The sequence below is a fragment of the Tachyglossus aculeatus genome, chromosome 10, assembly GCF_015852505.1.
Source record: "Tachyglossus aculeatus isolate mTacAcu1 chromosome 10, mTacAcu1.pri, whole genome shotgun sequence".
NCBI classification, from domain to species: Eukaryota; Metazoa; Chordata; class Mammalia; order Monotremata; family Tachyglossidae; genus Tachyglossus; species Tachyglossus aculeatus.
Window position 1 is genome coordinate 38,692,360 of NC_052075.1, and position 21,221 is coordinate 38,713,580.

Here is a 21,221-nt window from a genome sequence, read left to right on the forward strand (position 1 = left end):
ACCCACCCACTTTCTGGCATTAGCTTTTAGGCTAGATCTGCAATCCAGGCAAAGAAAACGATCTGTGGGTTTTCATGGTGCTGTTTTTGGGTTCGTGTAAAGTTGAGTACACTACTCATAATGACTGCTGATATTTGTCAATATCAATGCTGCATTTTGTTTTTTGTGGGGGTTAGCGTAAGCTTGTGAACACCAGTCAAAATGTCTGCTGATATTTGTCAATATCAATACTGCATTTTGCTTTTTTTGTTTGGGTTAGTGTAAATTCGTGTACACTAACTCATAATAACTGTTGATGTTTATCAATATCAACATTGCATTAGCTGCCAGACTACATTGTACTTTGCGGAAAAATTCTTTGGGTCAGGTTTACGCTCCTTTCAACCCATACGTTGAGAAGTAGAGAACTTTGCCAACTCCCCAGGGCTATCATTTGGCTGCATCAGGTCACCAGCCTTGGTATACATCTATATAAATCTGTAATTTATTTATCTATTTATTTATATTAATGTCTGTTTCCCCCTCTAGACTGTGAGCTCACTGTGTGCAGGAATGCATCTGTTTGTCATTATATTGTACTCTCCCAAGTGCTTAGTACAGTGTTTTGCACACAGCAAGTGCTCAGTAAATATGATTGAATGAATGTAAAATGAAAATACCTAGTAATGCACAATTTTAGTGTAAAAACCTTTGGTGGAAACATGGCTGTCTCTCCCATAAATCCAACTGGGGCAATTCCCCAAGGCCTGGAACATTACACAGAGCACCTCAGCCTGGGAGAAATCTGCTGTTGTAGGGCCACAGTGATTTTAAGTCAAGGTCAAACGGTACCTAAAATCCTCCCGCTGGGTGCCCTGGCCTACTGTTAGAACAATAATTTCCTTTGCACAAATTAAAATAATTATACTCACCGTTTACCAAAGCGATATTTATCCCTCTGCCAACATTATTCTTAACACCACTCATTAAACTGAAAGAGAAATTAAATTCCGATAAACATCTAAACAAAACATTGCACAATAAAAGAGTCATAGATAGGTAACCCATTTTAATGGACAGAAGGAACCACTTCAATAACCAGAATAGATTAGGTTCCTTAAATATCCAGGGTAGGAGGATAAAAGGATCGTTCTCAAAATATTTTATATGGTCATTTCCACAATTTGGATAGACTGCAATGGAAGACCTGGCCTTACTCCAGTCGAATCAAAACGTGCAGTCTCCAGGCAGGCACTGAATTATTATTATTAGCCTTCTAATTGGTCAAAGCCACTGGGGTTGGGAAATGGTAATGTACGGGGTTAGGAATGGAGGGGAGGAGGGTTGGCCGGTGAGAGAGGAGAAAGAGGAAGGTGGGAACAGGAGAGTGAGAGTACGGGGGAGGTTTCACAGTTGCGGCTTGCTCGCTCCAAATTCTATTAACATTGGCAGCTGGCAATTAGAAATAGCCTGTCCCTTGAGAGGAGAAGGGGCCTAATAGAAAGGGCGGAAATCTCGAGGGGGACTCAGGTAAACTCCCCGTGTTATGCCCTCATTCTGTGCACCTTATGGCTGAAATGGAAAAACTGTCATTCAACTGTAAACCCACCTCACCCCAAACAAAAGCTGAAAGCCAGAATCTGCTTTATCGGAAAGCAGCCCTCACTCAGACATGCCGCCGCCCCTCCCCAATCACAAAATGGAAGCCGGCTTCTCTATTTCATCCAAAAGCAGCACAGAGAAACCCTCATACAGCCCCTGCCCAGCGCCTCCCCGAACGCAATCTGGAAGCCAGAATCTCTGATTCATCGGAAAGTGGCACGGAATTGTGATGAGATAGAAAAGACCGACTAGATCCAATCTCTGCCCCATCTACATGGCCCCTGTTGTGTGCTGTTTTCAATAAAACAGGGAAATCCTTCATTTCTGGAGGTGGAGAAACAGGTTATGATGACAACTGCTAATGGCTACAATTGTAGCGCTACCACCAACTAGGATCTTTAGATGGCATCAGGCTTCAACAAAGTGGATGAACTTCAATGCCACCTGGCAGAAAAAACACAGGCCTGAGAGTCAGGAAACCTGAATTTTAGTCCAGACTCTGCCACTGGCCAATTGGGTGACTTTGGGAAAGTTACTTAATCTCTCTAGCCTCAATTTCCTCATCTGCAAAACGGGGATAAGATACAGAATAAGCTCTGTGTTGGACAGAGGCCATGTCTGACCTCAGAGCCTTGTATTTACCCTACCACATAAATAGTAAGGGCTTAATGAAATGCCATAATAATGATGACAAAAGGCCACCTTGATAGACACTCAAGTATGCAGATACATTCAGAAGAATACAGCCTGCCTAACGGTGCTTTATGATGGGAAAATGACTGGTTCCATTTAAACTGGATGGATTTTTCACTAAAACTGAAAAAACTGAAAAGTCACTACCACACTAAGCAGCATAAGTTTTTGCAGCCTCCTGCAAAGACCAATAACGATACAATTCCTTATTCAATGTTATGGTGCTTTGTTTTGAGTTACTTAAAAAAGAATACACAATAGTTTAGTAATTATTTAATGTTACAGAATATTGCAAGAAAAGGAATATCATTTCTCTAGAGGTTCTGGGGCAGATTCCAATTTAGGACAAGCCAATCTTTGAGATAAACTAGCCCAAAATACAATCATTTAGGATACAACCGCATTTCTGAGGAACAAATTATGGTTTTATCAGTGGACATGCCTTCACTTGTCTTTCTAACATGGTTTCTTCTAGCAGTAATGACAAACAGAAACACAATACATCTGGTGTTCCACAAGATGGCAGCAGCCTATCAATTTCACAGATACAAACATTGTCTTCAATAAACATCAGAAATAAAATATATAATCTAAAATTTAAAGTATTTAAAGATTTTATGAGGCAGCAAGATATGGTTACCACAAATATTAATCATGCAATGATAAAAACTGATGACAGCAAAAGGTTCCAAAACCACCCACCTTACTGATCTGCCCCACTTTTTCAGGCTAATTATTCTGTCACTTGAGTCTTTTTTTTTTTACACTTTACTTAGTTTTCAAATAATATCCTGTAAAATACTGAATTCATTCTGTGCTTAATATTTTTTTTGAATTGAAAGACCTAATGAATACAATTACAAAAATTTAAAATACCATATTACACTGCCTAATTAACAGAACGAGTCCTCTTCTTTCCCCATTCCACACATTTATGTATTCCAATATTTTACAGTTTTTGTTACTGATTTGCACTTGCAGTTTATCAAAAATCTATTGGAAATGCCAACTAATCTTTGATGTACTAGGAGATGCCCTTTATCACATATTTATGACATGAAAATGTTACGCATGCTAATGTAGACTTATTATGCATTACATTAAAATTCTGAAATTTAAGGCAGGCATAAGCATAAAAAGGAAAAACAAAACTTCCATTTTAATACGACTGGCTCACCTCTGAATAACTTGAACTGAAATAACCAACCAATGGCATTTATTAAAACACATTGTGTGCATTGGACTGAAAAGTACAATAAAATATAGATGGTGGACACGATCCCTGCCCCAAAGCACAGTATTTGAGATCTTGAAAAATGGAAGGAAAAAAAAGTCAGTGTATGCACTGAAAATGGAAGGGCCTCATTCTAGACGTTAACAGGTCTGTTTTCACTGGGCCCAGATACAAGTCTCAGAATTCTGTTTAAATACAACTCTGTATTTTATTCATTTGGCTTTTATGTATGAGTAAAGCTGGTTTATAACGACACTAGCCTTTTCATTTTTAAGGGTTTAGGATGTTTTCGCCATTCTCTTATTTGGCCTCACAACACCACTTTGAGGTCGGAACATACAGTAGTAATACTCATCAAAATAACTGTATTTAATGTTTACTATGTGCCAGGCACTGTACTAAGCACTGGACTAGGTCCCACACAGGGCTCACAGTATAGTTGATTATCTGAATTCTGAAGTTGAAGGACGGAAGGGAACCGAACATTAATGTAGGCACAACAAACTCATTCCTTCAGAAGAGCTGTACAGTTATTCATTTGCATTCACTCATTGGCCATTCTTTCCAAGAACTACAAATTACTGAGACATTATCTGTAAATCGTTAACAACCCTCCACATCATGATCTATTAGAAAAAATGGAAATGAGATTGGTGAGTAATATTGTATCTCACCAAAAATTTACCAGAGAGAACTCCACTCCAGCTCTTAGTACAGTGCCTGGCACATAGTAAATGCTTAACAAATACCACAATTATCATTATTATTGTCTTGCAGGAAGGGTGACAGAGTCTTCAGTCAAAACAAGTCTGGGCACCACATATTTAGAGTTTTGGGGATCAGATCAGATGACTTTGAGGTTCTTCCCAGAACACATTTTAATTGTGTCATTAAATCTAAAAAGGGTTTTTTTTTTCCAAATATTTAGCAGTTTGAACATTGTTAGTGTTTGTCATAATCAACAGTTTGATTACTTTTAAATTTTATATTAAGATAGAAGTGTTATTTTACTGATGTGCACTACTTTTTATAGCTTGATTTTCTTCAGGTAAATGAAACACTAAGAAGAATTTGTCTTCAGGTAATTATAAATTTAACCTGCAACTATATAGCTATGACTATCTGATTATACAGTAATTGTCAGGAATTGCTAAATAAAAGTCTCAAGAGTGATGAGGGTGACTTTGCCCTAACCTGTCTTGCTGATGCATTTCAATGTGATTTCCCTTGTTGTCAACTCTAACTGCACAAGAGTTTTAAGGATTTTGTGAGCCTCTAGATACTTTTTTCCAGGCTTTCTAGTCAGTCATTCCTTACTTTATATTCTTAAGATGATCACTTTGTAAATACAAACCCTTTCATTTATCTTTATTGAATTTTAGCTGTTTTGTTGAACTTTCAATCTTTAAACATGACTTTGGACCTTAGTTGAGTTCTTCTCATGCTGTCCTTACAATCCAATCAATCGATTACATTTATCGAGTGCTTACTATGTGCAGAGCACTGTACTAAAGGCTTGGGAGAGTATGATACAATTAGTAGACACATTCCCCACCCATAACGACCTTAGACTCTACGTTCCATGCCAATTTGATGTCATCTAAAAACTTTCTAAAGCATACTTTTCCAATTCCCACATTACCAAATACGAAGCCAATTAGAAAGGGGCCAGAAAATATAAAGGAATGTATAGGAAAATTGATCTACTGCAATTCCAACACAGGCCAGTCACTTTAGCAACAAATGACCAATACAATTCTTGCTGATATATCCACCTTCCCACCAAAAAAAAATATAATCTACGAACTTTATTTCATACAAACTCAAACTCTGAATGTAACAAATACTTACACATTATCTTCTACACAAATTTTAGGCCCCACTACATTGGCTGCTCCACTTGCCATTTTAAAGGCAAAATGCTTCTCTGGACATGATTTTGAAATCCCACATTTATTTCTTGGAGGCTTTGTAGCTTTGGGACAGAAAAAAATGTGTTATTTTAGAAAAATGAGCTACTGTACATATGTGAACAAAAAGATCCCAATGACCATTTTAGCATACATACAGAGCCAGTTTTTCACTGGGATAGAAAAGAGTTGTAGTCAAACTACATCATACTTGACGTGACAGTAGATATTTCTGAAGTTTTCCAACCGTAACACACCACATTCTCAATTTAAGGGTTTTTTCCTCTCTTTAGGAAGCGATTTCATGTTCAACATTAAAAGTTATGTTAAAAACTGTAATTCCAGTTGTTTATATTATACCCAGCTGAAGAAAAGAACTTAGACTACATTGTATTTCAGAATTTGAGTAAAGTTTAACAGTTCTGTGGCTTGCCGGCATACTATACTATACCTCCTAAGGGTGAATTTTCCTCCTGCCATGAATTTCAGCTTGCTCTACCAATATTCAACACATCCTAAGTTCAGCTCCTTGTTTTGACATATTTTTTATGGATCATAAACACAGTACCAATGCCAAATGTCTTCTCCATTGCATTTGGTAGCTTGGTCACTAAGCAATCATCTGAATTCCTCTCCTCATTGCAAAACCTTTCAAATCAATTCCTCATTCAAGTTTAGGTGGGCACCTGGTCCAAACTGAAGTGAACAGGGGTTGTGCCCGTGGAAAGCTCCACAGACTACATGACACCATGCAAAACTGAGCAAAATACTACGTTTGAGAGAGAAAATACTTACACCGTGCAGCTGGGTCCAATGCTGACCTTGCTACAATAGAAAAGTGAAGATAATTAGCTTCATCAAAGGAAAGTTTGCACGTGAGTTCCAAGTTTTACATACCACTCATTTACAACTTCAAGGGGCCTATAAAAACAAGTGTGTTTGTTTTTTAGTATTATTATTTTGGGGACATTTACTACTACATCTAAAACAAAGCACAGGCAGTCTGAAAGGGAAAAGAGAAAAAAAGTGCCTTGGGATATACAATTCACAGCTACATACACAGTAATTGTACAAGGTGATATTTTATTACAGATGCTAAGTACGGTTGCTAGCTTTAATTATTATCATTGTTAATTTAAGACCTAATTATAAAGGCACTAAACTTTGACTGATTTCAGTGTACTGACATCCCCTAAGTTCTAAGCACACCACAGCATGTATAACTTGGAGACAGGAGCAACCTTCCCCAGGGAGTCACAAACTGGCCCTGACTTTACTTCCAGTTAGCACAGTTAATTCCCCCCACCCCCTTTTTTTTTTTAATGGTATTTGTTAAGAGCTTACTATGTGCCAGGCACTGTACTAAGCACTGGGATAGATAGAAGCTAATAGGGTTGGACACAGTATATGTCCCACAAGGGGCTCACAGTAGTAATCTCCATTTTCAGATGAGGAAACTGAGGTACGGAGAAATGAAGTGACTTGTCCACGGTCACACAGCAGACAGGCAGGGGAGCCAGAATTAGAACCCAGATCCTTCTGACTCTTAGGCCAATGCTCTACCCATTACGCCGTGCTGCTCGCCCCACCTCCGTCCCAATCAGGCAAGGAGATCGTGTGCTGCAAACAAGTGAATGGGAAGAGGCCAAGTGAGGAAGTTGGAGAAGAGGTAGTTGCTGTAAACTGCCACTGTCGTTTGAAGGAGAGATAGGAGAGAGAAAAAAAAATCTGAATCCCACATCAGTTCAGCAGAAGAGAGTGCCCGGGAGTACTCAATACAGTGCCCTGCACACAGTAAGCACTCAGTAAATACGACTGACTGACTGGGAGGCCAGGAAGATGCACTCTCACCTCTTCGGGAAGACAGCTTAAGCAGCAGGCGCTGCCAGAAAGCCCAGGGAGAGAGTCTTCGAATTGTTTCACCTTAGGGTTTGGGTTTTAAATTCATTTCTTGCTTTGTTATTGGCCTTAATGTTTGAGAGCATTTCTTTTAGAGAAGCAGCGTGGCTCAGTGGAAAAGAGCCCGGGCTTTGGAGTCAGAGGTCATGGGTTCAAATCCCGGCTCCGCCACTTGCCAGCTGTGTGACTTTAGGCAAGTCGCTTAACTTCTCTGTGCCTCAGTTACCTCATCTGTCAAATGGGGATTGAGACTGTGAGCCCCCCGTGGGACAACCTGATCACCTTGTAACCTTCCCAGCGCTTAGAACAGTGCTTTGCACATAGTAAGCGCTTAATAAATGCCATTATTATTATTATTATTATTATTTTGAGAGTTCATGACATAATGAAAAATGTGATGCTGATGTTATGATCTTAGGCTTTGAAGTATTTGAACAAAGGCTACACAATCATTTAGTGATGTTTAACATAATAATAATAATAATGATAATAATAATAATAATAATAATAATAATAATGGTATTTGTTAGTGCCCAGCAGCACTGTATGTGCTGGGGTAGATACAAGGCAATGGGTTAGACATAGTCCCTGCTCCACGTAGGGCTCACAATCTTAATCCCCATTTTCCAGATGAGATAACTGAGGCATGGAAGTGAAATGAGTTGACCAAAGTCATAAAGCAGTCAAGTGGCAGAGCAAGGACTAGAACCCAGATCCTTCTGAGTTCCAGGCCTGTGCTCTATCCACTAAGCCACACTGTTTCTCGCTATATTATGTACACTATATTACATTACATTATATACATTACACTATATTACACAGTATGGGAATTTCATATGAATTTCTTCAGAAACTAATTTACAGTATGTACATCTTTGGAAAAGTGTACTTTACAACAGTAATAGTCATTCTATCCAGGAATGTGGCCTGGCTGTATTGTGAAGTATGCCTGCACTAGGTAGAAGCAGCTTGTTCTAGTGGTTTCAGCATGGGCCTGGGCTCTAATCCCGGCTCCGACTCTGGTCAGCCGTGTGACCTTGGGCAAGTTCCTTCACTTCTCCGTGCCTCAGTTACCTCATCTGTAAGATTGGGATCCCCACGTAGGACATGGACTGTAGCCAACCTGATTAGCTTGTATGTACTCCAGTGCTTAGTACAGAGCCTGGCACAGAGTAAGCATTTAAAAAAAGCAAAACAAAACAAGAACCCAGAGACGGAATTAACTTTTCAGATATCGCTTAGCCAGCCAGCTACCTAGCAGTACCTCTTGATAACATAGGTCTGTACCAAGGCAAATCGATGGCACCTATACCTTTCTGGAAAATGGATGGCACCCAAACGTTTTCTGGCAAATAACATAACTAAGCTTTAAGGTTCACTTTGCTATCTGACTAATTTTGTGGCCACAGTTCTAATTTTCCTACCTGTCTCCCTTCTCCCGAACAACTCTGAATGCTTTTTCTGAAACACAGTTAAGGAACTTGGGGGAGGGAGCGAAGAAGAATATGGAATAGAGATTATTCTCTAAAGAAACTATGCTTCCCAGAAAGCAATGAATATTTCCTGCTCCTAAAAAGGACCTGCAAATAGCAACATTTCCTTCACAGACTTCACTTCCCAGAGGGCATTTCTCTGAAACTTCCTACCTACCCAGATTTCCTGGGGATGGGGATCTTTAAGAGGCCAAGTGAGCCATTTTGCCTTCCTATTCCTCTCTTCTCAGAGTATGGGGGTATGTCTGCCTAAAGACACACTATTTTTTGTCTCCTGAGAACTTCCACATGGGCAGGTAATCCACTTACTCATGTTCAACTGCTAACTTTAGCGCTAAAAGGTTATGAAATGGCAAACTTGAAGGTCCCTTTTAGCTTCCTCATTTCAGTTCACGTTCTGTCTTTACTAAATTAAACTCCTGCGTATGGGTGTAATAATAATAATAATAATAATAACAATAACAATAATGGCATTTATTAAGCACTTACTATGTGCACTGTTCTAAGCACTGGGGAGGTGATCAGGTTGTCCCACGGGGGGCCAACAGTCTTAATCCCCATTTTACAGATGCGGTAACTCAGGCACAGAGAAGTTAAGTGACTTGCCCAAAGTCACACAGCTGACAATTGGCAGAGCAGGGATTTGAACCCATGACCTCTGACTCCAGAGCCCGTGCTCTTTCCAATGAGCCATGCTGCTTCGCTGGTGTATAACCCCGATCCCTTTAAAGATGGATAGCAAAGCGCTCCCTGACTCTCAGGAGCAGATGGCAGCAATTCTCAGGACTCTGTGAACAATTCAATTCATTTGAGTCTGTCTCAGGAGAATTAGATTTTTAACTCTCATCTGAGATATGTAATTACCGGCATACGACCTAACAAGCTGCTACTCAACCTATGCATTACTTTGAAATGCCTTACTCTCTCTACTCCTCAGCCTCATCAAAGAATTGTTTAATGCTGAGCCCAATTCCCCAATAGATAATGTTTTTTATGACCTATTGAATCTGCACCCCTGTCCCTTTCCTATCCCCTTAAACACCTGTTGGCCTTTACTGTCCTCCCTGACCAGAATCAACCCAGGAGAGCTGGATTCGACACCCACAGTGCTGCCAGGACTCCAGAACACCACTCCGACTGGCACAGAACCCGTGACAACTCTTTGTCACACACTCATGTACTACTTTAAAAAGGCTTAATCAATTTTTTTTTTAACCACACACCAAGTTTACAGACATAATACAGGAACAAAGAGCTTTTCTCTTCAGGGCAGAACACTACATGTTTAAAAAGTCCTTGACATTTTGCTTTAAGTACACAGAGCTTGCAATCCAGTGGAAAACTCAACACTCGACTTCTAAGTAAATTCAGGGCCAGATTTTTCATGCACTCAAATGAAAGGTGCTGTTCCTCTGTCAAATGACTACTGAATTTCCCTTTTCAATTCTGGTGAGTATTTGATAGATATTGGATTTATGTGCTTTCACTCAAACTAAATTTTAAATGTTGCATCATTTTTAATATTCCCATAACAGAAAGGATGATCAATACTTTACTGTCATCCCAACCTGTACTTCCCAAGCGCTTAGTACAGTGCTCCGCACACCGTAAGCGCTCAATAAATACAATTGAATGAATGAATGAATTTTACTGATAATTCCCTGTAGACTCTCCAAATGTGCTACATAAAGATGAAAATAAATTCTACCCAATAGCAATCACAGAAAGGAAATTCTAGGTGTACGAATGACAGACACAAAATTTTTACTTTGTAGGGGTGGAATGTCCATTGTGGGGAAGCATGTAATCTGACTTTCCTTCTTCTGTTTGCTGCCTCTCCAGTTCTACAAAATTTAATGGGGTAATATCTTCTTCCCCATACTCATTCATTCATTCAATCGTATTTATTGAGCGCTTACTGTGTGCAGAGCACTGTACTAAGCACCCGGGAAGTATAAGTTGGCAACATATAGAGACGGTCCCTACCCAACAACGGGCTCACATTCCCCAATCCGGGGAGAAATGGGAGATGGCAGCACTTCCTCATTAGCCTTGCAATGATAATGCCTACTGGCTGTGGACAATTGGGAAACACTCATATCTCCTCCTTACTTTATGATTCCCCCCCATCCCTTCACAAAAAAATATTCCGAGACGCTGTTCGATTGATTCAGCTTTGGTTGCTCTAAAAAGTCCCAAGTTCCTATTTCACCAGAGACCATGGGCAATTTCAAAACACACTCCACAAGTCACTCAGGATTACATTTATAAATTTACTAGTTAAAAGTTTTAATCAGTTAAGCATACTTGCTGAGTGCTTACTGTGTGCAGAGCACTGTACTAAGCACTTGGGAGAGTACAATATAACAGAGTGGGTAAATATGTTCCCAGCCCAAAATGAGAAGGAGCAAGGCTGGTGAGAAGAGCACAGGCGTGGGAGTCAAAGGACCTGTGTTCTAACCCCAGCTCTGACACTGATTGCTCTGTGACCTTGGGCTTTGAGTGGGCCCAACCTTCACCGGGCTTTGCATCCGACTCTGAACCACGTGAGGCTCTGCTTTCCAGTCTACTGGGCCCAGGTATTTGGTGCTAAACCAAAGAATCACTTCAGACCTAAACTGTATACTATAAACAGTAAGATTTGGGGTAGAAAAAATGTAAATGAGGAAACTTACCAAACAGGTTTCCTAAATTTGCATCCATTTTTATTTCAAATACTTGAGATATAACATAAAATGTCAACAGAAATGCCGCTACAGCTACCACCAACTTCGCAGCGCCTAAGCAAAAACAAAGAAACTTTTAGTCTGAATAAGTAAACACAGAGCTCGACTTTGTGGCAGCAAAAATTTTAAAGAGTGTTCCAAACCTTCAAGTACAGATCTTATTGTACCATGAAGTTTTTTATTCTTGCAGAACCTTAATACTGCTTGAGATGCAGTTACTGGTTTTATCCACTCTATGACCACATCAGTCATATATTTATCTTCTGCTGCCAACATTCAGCGAGCCTATATTTACAAACCAATTGGTTTTCCAGGGTATCAAAGGCTGTATCTGAAAGCTGAATCAATTTTTTTTTCCTTTTGTAAAACAAGGTTCAAACACTCTATAATGTGTATCTTTTCTTCATTTCCATTTTTTGGCTCTGTTCCCTTTCTTTCTTTCCATGTACTGATGGATCTATTGAGAATGATGGACAAGCCTCGGCCAGGGCCTACAGAACAAAGAACCTGCACAAAGGAATTGATTCTAGTGGTAGTGGTTTGCTCAGTGTTACTCGCAATCTCCCGTCCCACCAGCCATGTCCCTCTTCGGGCAGGGAGTACAAAAACAAGTAAACAGCAAACAAATGTAGCATACTGCAAAAGTCCCGACTTGCTCCCTTCATCCATCCTCCCTCCCAGCCCCACAGCATATATGTATATATCTAATTTATTTATGTATATTAACATCTGCCTCGCCCTCTAGACCGTGAGATCATTTTGGGCAGAGAATGTGTTTGTTGTTGTATGATACTCTCTCAAGCACTTAAGTTTAGTGCTTTGCACACAGTAAGCGCTCAATAAATATGACTGAATGAATGAAGTCACCCGAAAAGGTTGTTTTGGATGTGCAATACCCATTTACTGCTGTAGTTATTTTTCTTTTTTAAAATGGTATTTATTCAGCGCTTACTATGTGCCAGGCACTGTTCTAAGTACTGGGGTAGGTACAAGGTAATCAGGTTGGACACAGTCCCTGTCCCACATTAGGCTTACAGTCTTAATTAGTTAGTGACTGCAGTGCAACACTGGTGATCTGCTGGAGTGGCATAATCCAGCCTTAGTAGCTGTTGCTGTCTTGGTCATTCGAATTAGCCAGCTATTTTTCAGGATTCTTGCTGGGCCTTGTCCACTTGCTTTCCCCTTCCCAACCTAGGACTCCTGCCTGTCGGGGAGACAGTAGCTGTGGTCACTTCTCCAGACTCTGCCATCACCTCCATCTACTTCAGGCAAGGGACAGTGGTACCACCCCCTTCCCTCGGCTCCCAAGGCAGGCAACTCCTGGATTGGAGAAATCAGATTGGAAAAGCTAAAATAAAATCCTTTTTTTTTTCATTTTTTTAAGGTTCAAACCTTTGACTAGATTAAAACAAAAAACTATTTCCTCATCCCCCAACATTTTTCTTATAAATAGAAAAATCCATGCCCTATTTAGTGTCTATGGGCATTGTTCTATTTTACAATATGTTTCACTTCTGGCTCTCCCTGGGATTTGGGATCTGTACATTTTTATACGCTTCCCCCCCCCTATTTGAAACCACCTTTCCTTACTCCTGGTTGTCTACTTGGTAATTCATTATTTTCTTTCTCTGATGAGCTGCCTTTCTTTCAAAGACGTTTTTCACTCCTGTCTTTGGCTGATGATGCTTATTTCCTTGGGATTTCAATTTTTCCCCCACCATCTCATCTTTTTTTGATCATGTTTATTCTTTTTTAATAGCTTTCAAGTATTTGCGATTTTCCCTAGCTGCCATATTTTGCTTGGTTTCAGCTATCTCTTTACTGAATGTTTAAAGAAAATGAAGAAATTGCAATTCTTCATTCACTTTTTCTCCTTCTGTCCATCTATTTTTCCTTCCGTAGAATTCTATCTTTTCATTTTGTTGCTCATCAGGCTGGTGAATACATTTTTGGATTATGTTACTACATTTATCTGGGGTTTTGTTTTCCTAACTCAATTAGGAAATGAGCTGCAGCACGGCTCATCTTTTTCCTCCAGAACAGAGTCGGGGCAACTGGGGAACTGAATGGCCTCAATTCTGTTCATGTGGCTGGGGAAGAAGACTATTTATTATCCTGTGAGGAAAATAAGGGTGTGTGCCTTGGCGATCTTGTGTATGCGCATGAACATTCTCATTCATTCATTAATTCACTCTCTCTCTCTCTCATTTCATGTTTATCAATCGGCTTCTCCATTGATGACTTCTACAATCAGTACTCAGGTGTCTACGTGTGAATTGGGGACCCTGAATTGGAGAAACTCTTCACTTGTGGATCCAACCCTTCCTGCCATAGAAGGCCTTGTAGTTTGAGAAAGGTGTAATAAGGATTCCATTATCATGCCATATTATAATAACAGTAACACTGACAATCATACTTCTTAAGCACTTATTACATGCCAAGCACGGGCCTGATTATAATAATGATGGCATTTGTTAAGCGCTCACTATGAGCACAGCACTGTTCTAAGCACTGGGAGGAATACAAGGTGATCAGGTTGTCCCACGTAGGGCTCACAGTTTTAATCCCCATTTTACAGATGAGGTAACTGAGGCCCAGAGAAGTTAAGTGACTTGCCCAAAGTCACACAGCTGACAAGTGGCGGAGCCGGGATTAGAACTCATGACCTCTGGCTCCCAAACCCGTGCTCTTTCCACTGAGCTATGCTGCTTTTCTAATTACTTGATTACTGGGGTAGATACAAGATAATCACGTCAGACACAGTCCCTGATCCACACGAACAAAGAATGGGTTTAATCTCCATTTTACAGATGAGGAAACTGAAGCACAGAAAAGTTAGTGACTTGTCCAAAGTCACACAGCAGGCAAGTGGCAGAGCTGGAATCAGAATCCAGATCCCTTCCCTGACCACGCTGCTTCACAATGAAACGAAACTAGGAAATAATGAAACTAACAATGAATGAAATGAGCTAATAAGAAAATTAAAATGTGGGTAAACTTGGAGCACACTAAATCTGCTTATCGATTTTTTAGTACAGCTGATTAATAATCAAGCTCCAACAGCACCAAAATGAAATATTTATCAAACTACTTTTTCAAATTCATGATAATTCATGAGAAAAATCTCAATATCCCCAGAAATTTGCTTCCAATGTTAGTAATCTATCTCCTGGAAAAGACTTATATTACACCCGCCAGGTGAAAACAAGGTCTAAGGAGCATTTACTCCAAGAATTTGAATGACTGCCCAGATTCTCTAATATATCTATTTATAGCCAAAATAATGATGCCTTCAAGATTTTCCTCTTCTGGTGTTTTTTTCACCTTTTCAGAGTCCTGAAAAAAACTCTTTGCTTTGTCCCTTCCCCTTATCCCCCTCTTATCTTCCTCCTTCATCTTCCCTGAGAAATGGTAATGGAAGGTAAATCCCAGAGCTGCCTCCAGTTGAGGGTGGAGTAGGGGGCAATGTATAGTGGCTTTGGTTCCAGTTTCTTCCCAGGTGGGCTATGATTCAGCTTTATCAAACCAACATTACAATATAGGACTAGGAATTGGTGCCGTCTAAACAGAAACAGACTGGTAGTCAGGAAAATGAATTTTAGTCCTGAATGCCACTGGCCTATTGTCAATCAGTTGTATTTATTGAGCACTTACTGTGTGCAGAGCACTGCACTAACTGTTTAGGACAGTACAATATAATAGAGTTGGTAGACCAGTTCCCTGCTCGCTATTATGAGATATGTGGCAAGGCACTCAACCTCACTTTCTTCATCTGTAAAACGTGGACATGGTGCCCGTTCTCCCACCCTCTTAGACTGTGAGCCCCCAAAGGACCACAAGCTGTATCCAATCGGATTCTTCTAAACCCACCCTAGTGCTTAGCACAGGGCTGGTCACATAGTACATTCTCAAGAGAATAAAAACAGTAGCAGTAATGAGAATGGATTTTCAAGACAACTTTGACAGGCCTGAAAAATCTCAAATTCCAAACATAAGAAAAATGCAATGCCAGGGAGAAAGCTTACTTTTAGATATTGATAGGACTGTCAACATCTCCTTTCAGCATAATGCTTCCATCTCTAATGTAGAGTCGTGCATTTCTTTTAAAAAACCAGTACACAATTTAATCACCACCCCAACCTTTCTCCTATTACAACCCAGCCTGTACACTTCATTCCTCTATGCTAACCTTCTTACTGTACCTCGATCTCCTCTGTTTCACTGCCAAACTCTCGCCCACATCCTACCTCTGGCCTGGAACATCCTCCCTCTTCATATCAGACAGACAATTGCTCTCCCCAACTTAAAAGTCTTATTGAAGGCACATCTCCTCCAAGAAGTCTTTCCTGATTAAGCTGCCTTCTCCTCTTCTCCCACTCTTCTGTGTAGCCTGATACGTTCCCTTCATTCAGCTTCCCTCCCATCCACACCTATGGCCCATAAATATACACCTGTAATTTATTCATTTATATTTATGTATGTCTCCCCCTCTAGACTGTGAGCTCACTATGGGCAGGGAATATGACTGTTGTTATATTGTACTCTGCCAAGTGTTTAGTACAGTGCTCTGCACACAGTAAGCATTTAATACAACTGAATGAATGAATGAATGAATCTTTATTTACCTGGCTCCAACTTCACTGCCAACATTTCTCCTAGTTTCATGTCTGATTGTATCTCCTGAGGGAGGGCTAAGTAAAAATCAGCAGAAATGAGACTCTCTGTTTTCACTAGTGCTCCTCATTCCTGCTGATCCTATTTCCTAGTTGACCTACAACAGTTCTTTATCAAGGACATGTACAATATGTCCACAAAGGGAAAGTTACTGAAGCAGCAGCACACACTGCTGGCGCATGCACAGGGAGAGTTTCTTTTCCCTTATCATCTTTTCATTACTTTCATGGTCTTTGGCATTCTGCCACTGTTCCATCCAGCTATTCTGCTTTTCCTTGTCACTGAGACAGCTGATGGGCCCTTAGCAGTAAAAGGCTTCGAGTCCATCATGGATATAGTCAGTCAGTCATATTGAGCATTTCTTTTGTTCGGAGCAGTATACTGAGCGCTCGGGAGAGTACAACATAACAGTACAGCAGATGCAGCCACCCTTCCTCAGTAGCTTTGGCAGAGCTCTGTCCACCTCATTATCCAACATTATCCAACCTTGGCTTCACTGACAATGTTTTCTCCTGGTTCTCCTCCTGTCTCTCTGGCCATGCAGTCTCTTTCATGGGCTCCTCCTCTACCTCCCATGCACTAAATATGGCGGGGGGCGGGTCCCTCAAGGTTCAGCTCTGGGTCCCCTTCTGTTCTCCATCTACACCTACTCCCCTGGAGAACTCATTCGCTCCCGAAGCTTCAACTACCACCTCTATGCAGATGATCCCCAAATCCTCATCTCCCGCCTCGATCTCTCTCCCTCTCTGCAGTTGCACATTCCCTTCTGCCTTCAAGAGATCTGTTTGGATGCCCTCCCATCACCTCAAACAGTGTCTAAAACAGAACTTTTCTTCCCACCAAAACCCTGTCCTCCCCTGACTTTCCCATCACTGAAGATGGCACTACCATCCTTCCAGCCTCACAAGCCTGTAACCTGGGTGTTATCCTTGATTCCTCGCTCTCATTCAATCCATATATTCAATCCATCACTAAATCAGGTCTACTCTGCCTTCACAACATTGCTAAAATCTTCCCTTCCCTCTCCATCCAAACTGCTCCCATGTTAATCCAAGCACTTAACCTCTCCTGCCTTGATTACTGTATCAGCCTCTTCGCTGACTTTCCAGCCTCCTGCCTCTCCCCTCTCCAGTTCATATGTCACTCTGTTGCCCAAATCATTTTCCTACAAAAACGTTCAGACCATGTTTCCCCACTCCTCAAGAACCTACAGTGGTTATCCATCCACCTCCGCAACGACCAGAAACTCCTCACCATCGTTTTTAAAGGACTTAAATCACCTTGCCCCCTTCTACCTCACCTTGCTACTCTCCTACCACGATCCAGCCCACACACTTTGTTCCTCTAATACCAATCTTCTTATTGTACTTCCAGTTCGTCTATCTCGCCACCAGCCTCTTGCCCACATCCTGCCTCTGGCCTGGAACACCTCGTTCCTCATATCTGACAGACAATTAACTGCCACCCTTCAGAGCCTTACTGAAGGGACATCTCCTTCAAGAGGGCCTCCCTGACAAAACCCTATTTTCCTTTCGTTCATCTCCCTTCTGGCCACCCTGACTTGTTCTCTTTACTCATTCCCCCTCCAAGTCCCACAGCACTTGTGTACATATCTGTAATTTATTTATATTAATAACTGCCTTCCCCTCTAGACACTAAGATCACCTTGGACAGGGAATGTGTCTGTTACACTGTACTCTCCCAAGCACTTAGTTCAGTGTTCTGCACCCAGTAAGCACTCAATAAGTACAAATGACTGACTGACTGACTCCATGGCTTTTTGGCCAGGCTCTACTGAACAGCAGGGATCAGCTCAAGTTGGGATCAGAACCCGAGTTGGGTTAAGCAGGTCGGTGGCTCTCGCCGGCATTACCTGCTGCTTCCTTGTGGAAAAACTAGAAACCAATTACTCTAAAGACTGGCAAGGTGCATGGAATCAAGAAAGGAGCGACTCTTTACAGGCAGAAACTTTGTGAGGGTAGAAAGATGTGGAAGCAAAAGTGAAAACAGCACCACCACCACAAACATCATACACAAAAGAACAGAATTTGTGCACAGTGTGGTCAGGACTAAGGCACAGGAGATTTCATCATTGGTTATCGTCTCTGAGTATGAAGGACAACATATGCAATTCCAAAAATAACAACATGGTGAAACAAAGTCTGAACATACTCTCCCTTCCTCCTCCCCCATCTCTCTCCTTGTTCTTTCCTCACTGTCCTCTCACCCAACTTTTTTCTTCCCCCTTCTTCTCTCATCTTCTGTCCACTACCCAGCTTATCCTGTTCATCTATTCCTTAAGTATTTCCATAAAAGTGTCCAGCTCTAAATTCTGGATGGATTTGGCTGCGGGGAAACACTTTTATTCTTCATCTAATGTAGTAGGTAATTAGGGAGTGGATGGCAGTTGGAATTTAAAAAAAGGTGTGGAAGAATTAATGAAAATAGAATCAACCTAAATACTGCAAGAGAAAACTCTTTTCAAGCTAACAGATTTTACTGAGCACTATCAGTCAAGATACTCTTGGGAATTTAATGGCTGAACCCTGGGCAGTTTTTTAAGAAATTGTGGAGCCTTGCAGCCCGTCTACTTTATTATTCCCTTCTTATCACTCACGTATCTACTACTACTTCCTCATTTCTGCAGTTGATTTCATTGTTTCCCCTACTAACCTATAAGCTTCTTGATGGCAGAGATTATATCTGCTAATTCTCTTGTACTCTCCCAAGTGTTTAGTACAGGATGATGATGGTATTTGTTAAGTGCTATGTGAAGAGCACTGTTCTAAGCGCTGGGGGGGATACAAGGTGATCAGGTTGTCCCACGTGGGGCTCACAGTCTTAATCCCATTTTACAGATGAGGTAGCTGAGGCCCAGAAAAGATAAAGTGGCTTGCCCAAGGCCCCACAGCTGACAAGTGGCAGGGCTGGGATTCAAACCCATGACCTGACTCCAAAGCCCGTGTTCTTTCCATTGAGCCATGCTGCTCGGCACATACTAGGCCCACAGGAAATACGAATATTTATAGACTGATATGCAAGGAGACCCTCAGCTGAGTTACAACAAATCCACATGACCCAGAGAAAACGCACACAAACACTTAAAGGCCTACAGTGCAGGAGCTTGAACATAAATTCATCGGGACACAATTGCTACAATAAATCGAGATCAACTGGTCCATAGGTAATAGAAAGCACAGTCACAGATCACCAAATTAACAGAATCCACAATCCAAATCCACTGCCATTTTTCACTTAACCAAAGTCATTTCTTGGCAATGAATCCCCGTTTTCTCTTCATCTAATAGTGTAGTTCAATAAAAGTTTTGAATGAGCCCAAGTTCAATAGTCCTTATATTCAAAAGAATAGGCGAGTCATCCACCTAATGAAAACTGGAATCCCACGAGGAGACCTAGTCCTCCTACCTACAAAACCCACTATATTCAACTCATGGGTTTTATGCAGGTAGTATTTGGAGCTTCAGACCTGATCTAAACTCCCAGTGTCTGATGCAATAAGCATCTGCTTGCTTTAAAGATCTGAGATGCAGCCTCTGATGATGGGAGCTTTATCTGATTGCCAGAAACAGCCTTCCAACATAGCTATGCAAATTCCACCACCTTTCAACAGGACTATGATGACCTGCTAAAATAGCATGTTTTGAGGGGCTAGATCCCTGGCAGTTAAAAGAAAATCAGCCACTGGGCAACCTTTCTACTTGGGTTGGACCTATCTTCCTTCATTTGGAAGACACCCAGAAAACCTCTTCTTCCCAGGTTCCAATGAAACAAGGGACACCATTATCTGGAACTGGTTCTCAGTCACTCAATGTGTGACCCAGGCTGGTGACCTGACGCAGCCAATTTATGGCCCTGAGGAGTTGGCAAGGTTTTCCACCTCTCGACAAATGGGTTGAAAGGAGGGTAAACCTGACCCAAATAATTTTCTCCCCAAAGTGCAATGTAGTCTGGTAGCTAATGCAGCACTGACAGACAAACATCAACAGTCATTATGACTAGTGTACACGAAATTACACTAACCCAAACAAAAACAAAATGCAGTACTGATATTGGCAAATATCAGCAGTCATTATCACTAGTGTATACAACTTTAATCTAAACAACAAAAAGCAAAATGTGGCATTGATATTGACAAATATCAGCAGTCATTTTGACCAGTCCATACAACTTTACACTAACCCGAACAAAAACAGCAACACAAAAATGCACAGATTGTTTTCTCTGCCTGGATTGCAGGTATAGCCTGAAAGCTAACACCCAAAAGTGGTTGGGTTAATCTGAGTTCCCTAACACAACACATCAGAGGTCACAGTGGAACCTGGGAAGCAAAATGACAGCTTAGTAGTAGTAGATGATGGATTTCTTCAGAGTACATTTTATTGAAACCATAACATTATCCACAGGGCCTCATCATTTGACTCAAGCAGTGCAAGATATGGCCAGCATCAAAAGAAGTACAATTTACTTCAGATAAGGGCATGTGTTAGGACGATCAACTGGTTTCCAAGTATATTTCTCCTCTGGTTGAAAACATTTTTGGGTTGCTATTACTACTAATAATAATTATGGTACTTGTTAATAGCTTATTATCTCCCAAGCACTCACTGTATCAAGAGCTAGGGCAGATACAAGATAACTCGGTTGGACTCATTCCCCTGTCCCACAAGGGGGCTAATAGTCTAAGTAGAAGGGAGTAGGATCTAAATAATAATAATAATATGTTGAGTGCTTACCTTATAATAATAATAATGATAGCATTTGTTAAGCGCTTACTATGTGCGAAGCACTGTTCTAAGCACCGGGGGGATACAAGGTGATCAGGCTGTCCCACGTGGGGCTTACAGTCTTAATCTCTATTTGACAGATGAGGTAACTGAGGTTCAGAGAAGTGAAGTGACTAACCCAAAGTCACACAGCAGACACGTGGCAGAGCCGGGATTAGAACCCATGACCTCTGACTCCCAAGCCCGGGCTCTTTCCACTGAGTCAC

The 21,221-nt window shown here is 41.0% G+C and overlaps 1 protein-coding gene across 1 annotated transcript in view; it reads right to left on the reverse strand.

The window, feature by feature from the left end:
• FAM3C (FAM3 metabolism regulating signaling molecule C) overlaps positions 1-21,221 on the reverse strand; it is a 33,394-nt gene that overhangs the window by 6,036 nt on the left and 6,137 nt on the right. Inside the window, exons 2-5 of the mRNA XM_038752216.1 lie at positions 11,486-11,590; positions 6,214-6,243; positions 5,360-5,483; positions 912-970 (exon numbers count right to left, since the gene is read on the reverse strand). Coding sequence (XP_038608144.1) covers positions 912-970; positions 5,360-5,483; positions 6,214-6,243; positions 11,486-11,590 — 318 coding nt within the window. The remainder of the gene's footprint in view (positions 1-911; positions 971-5,359; positions 5,484-6,213; positions 6,244-11,485; positions 11,591-21,221) is intronic.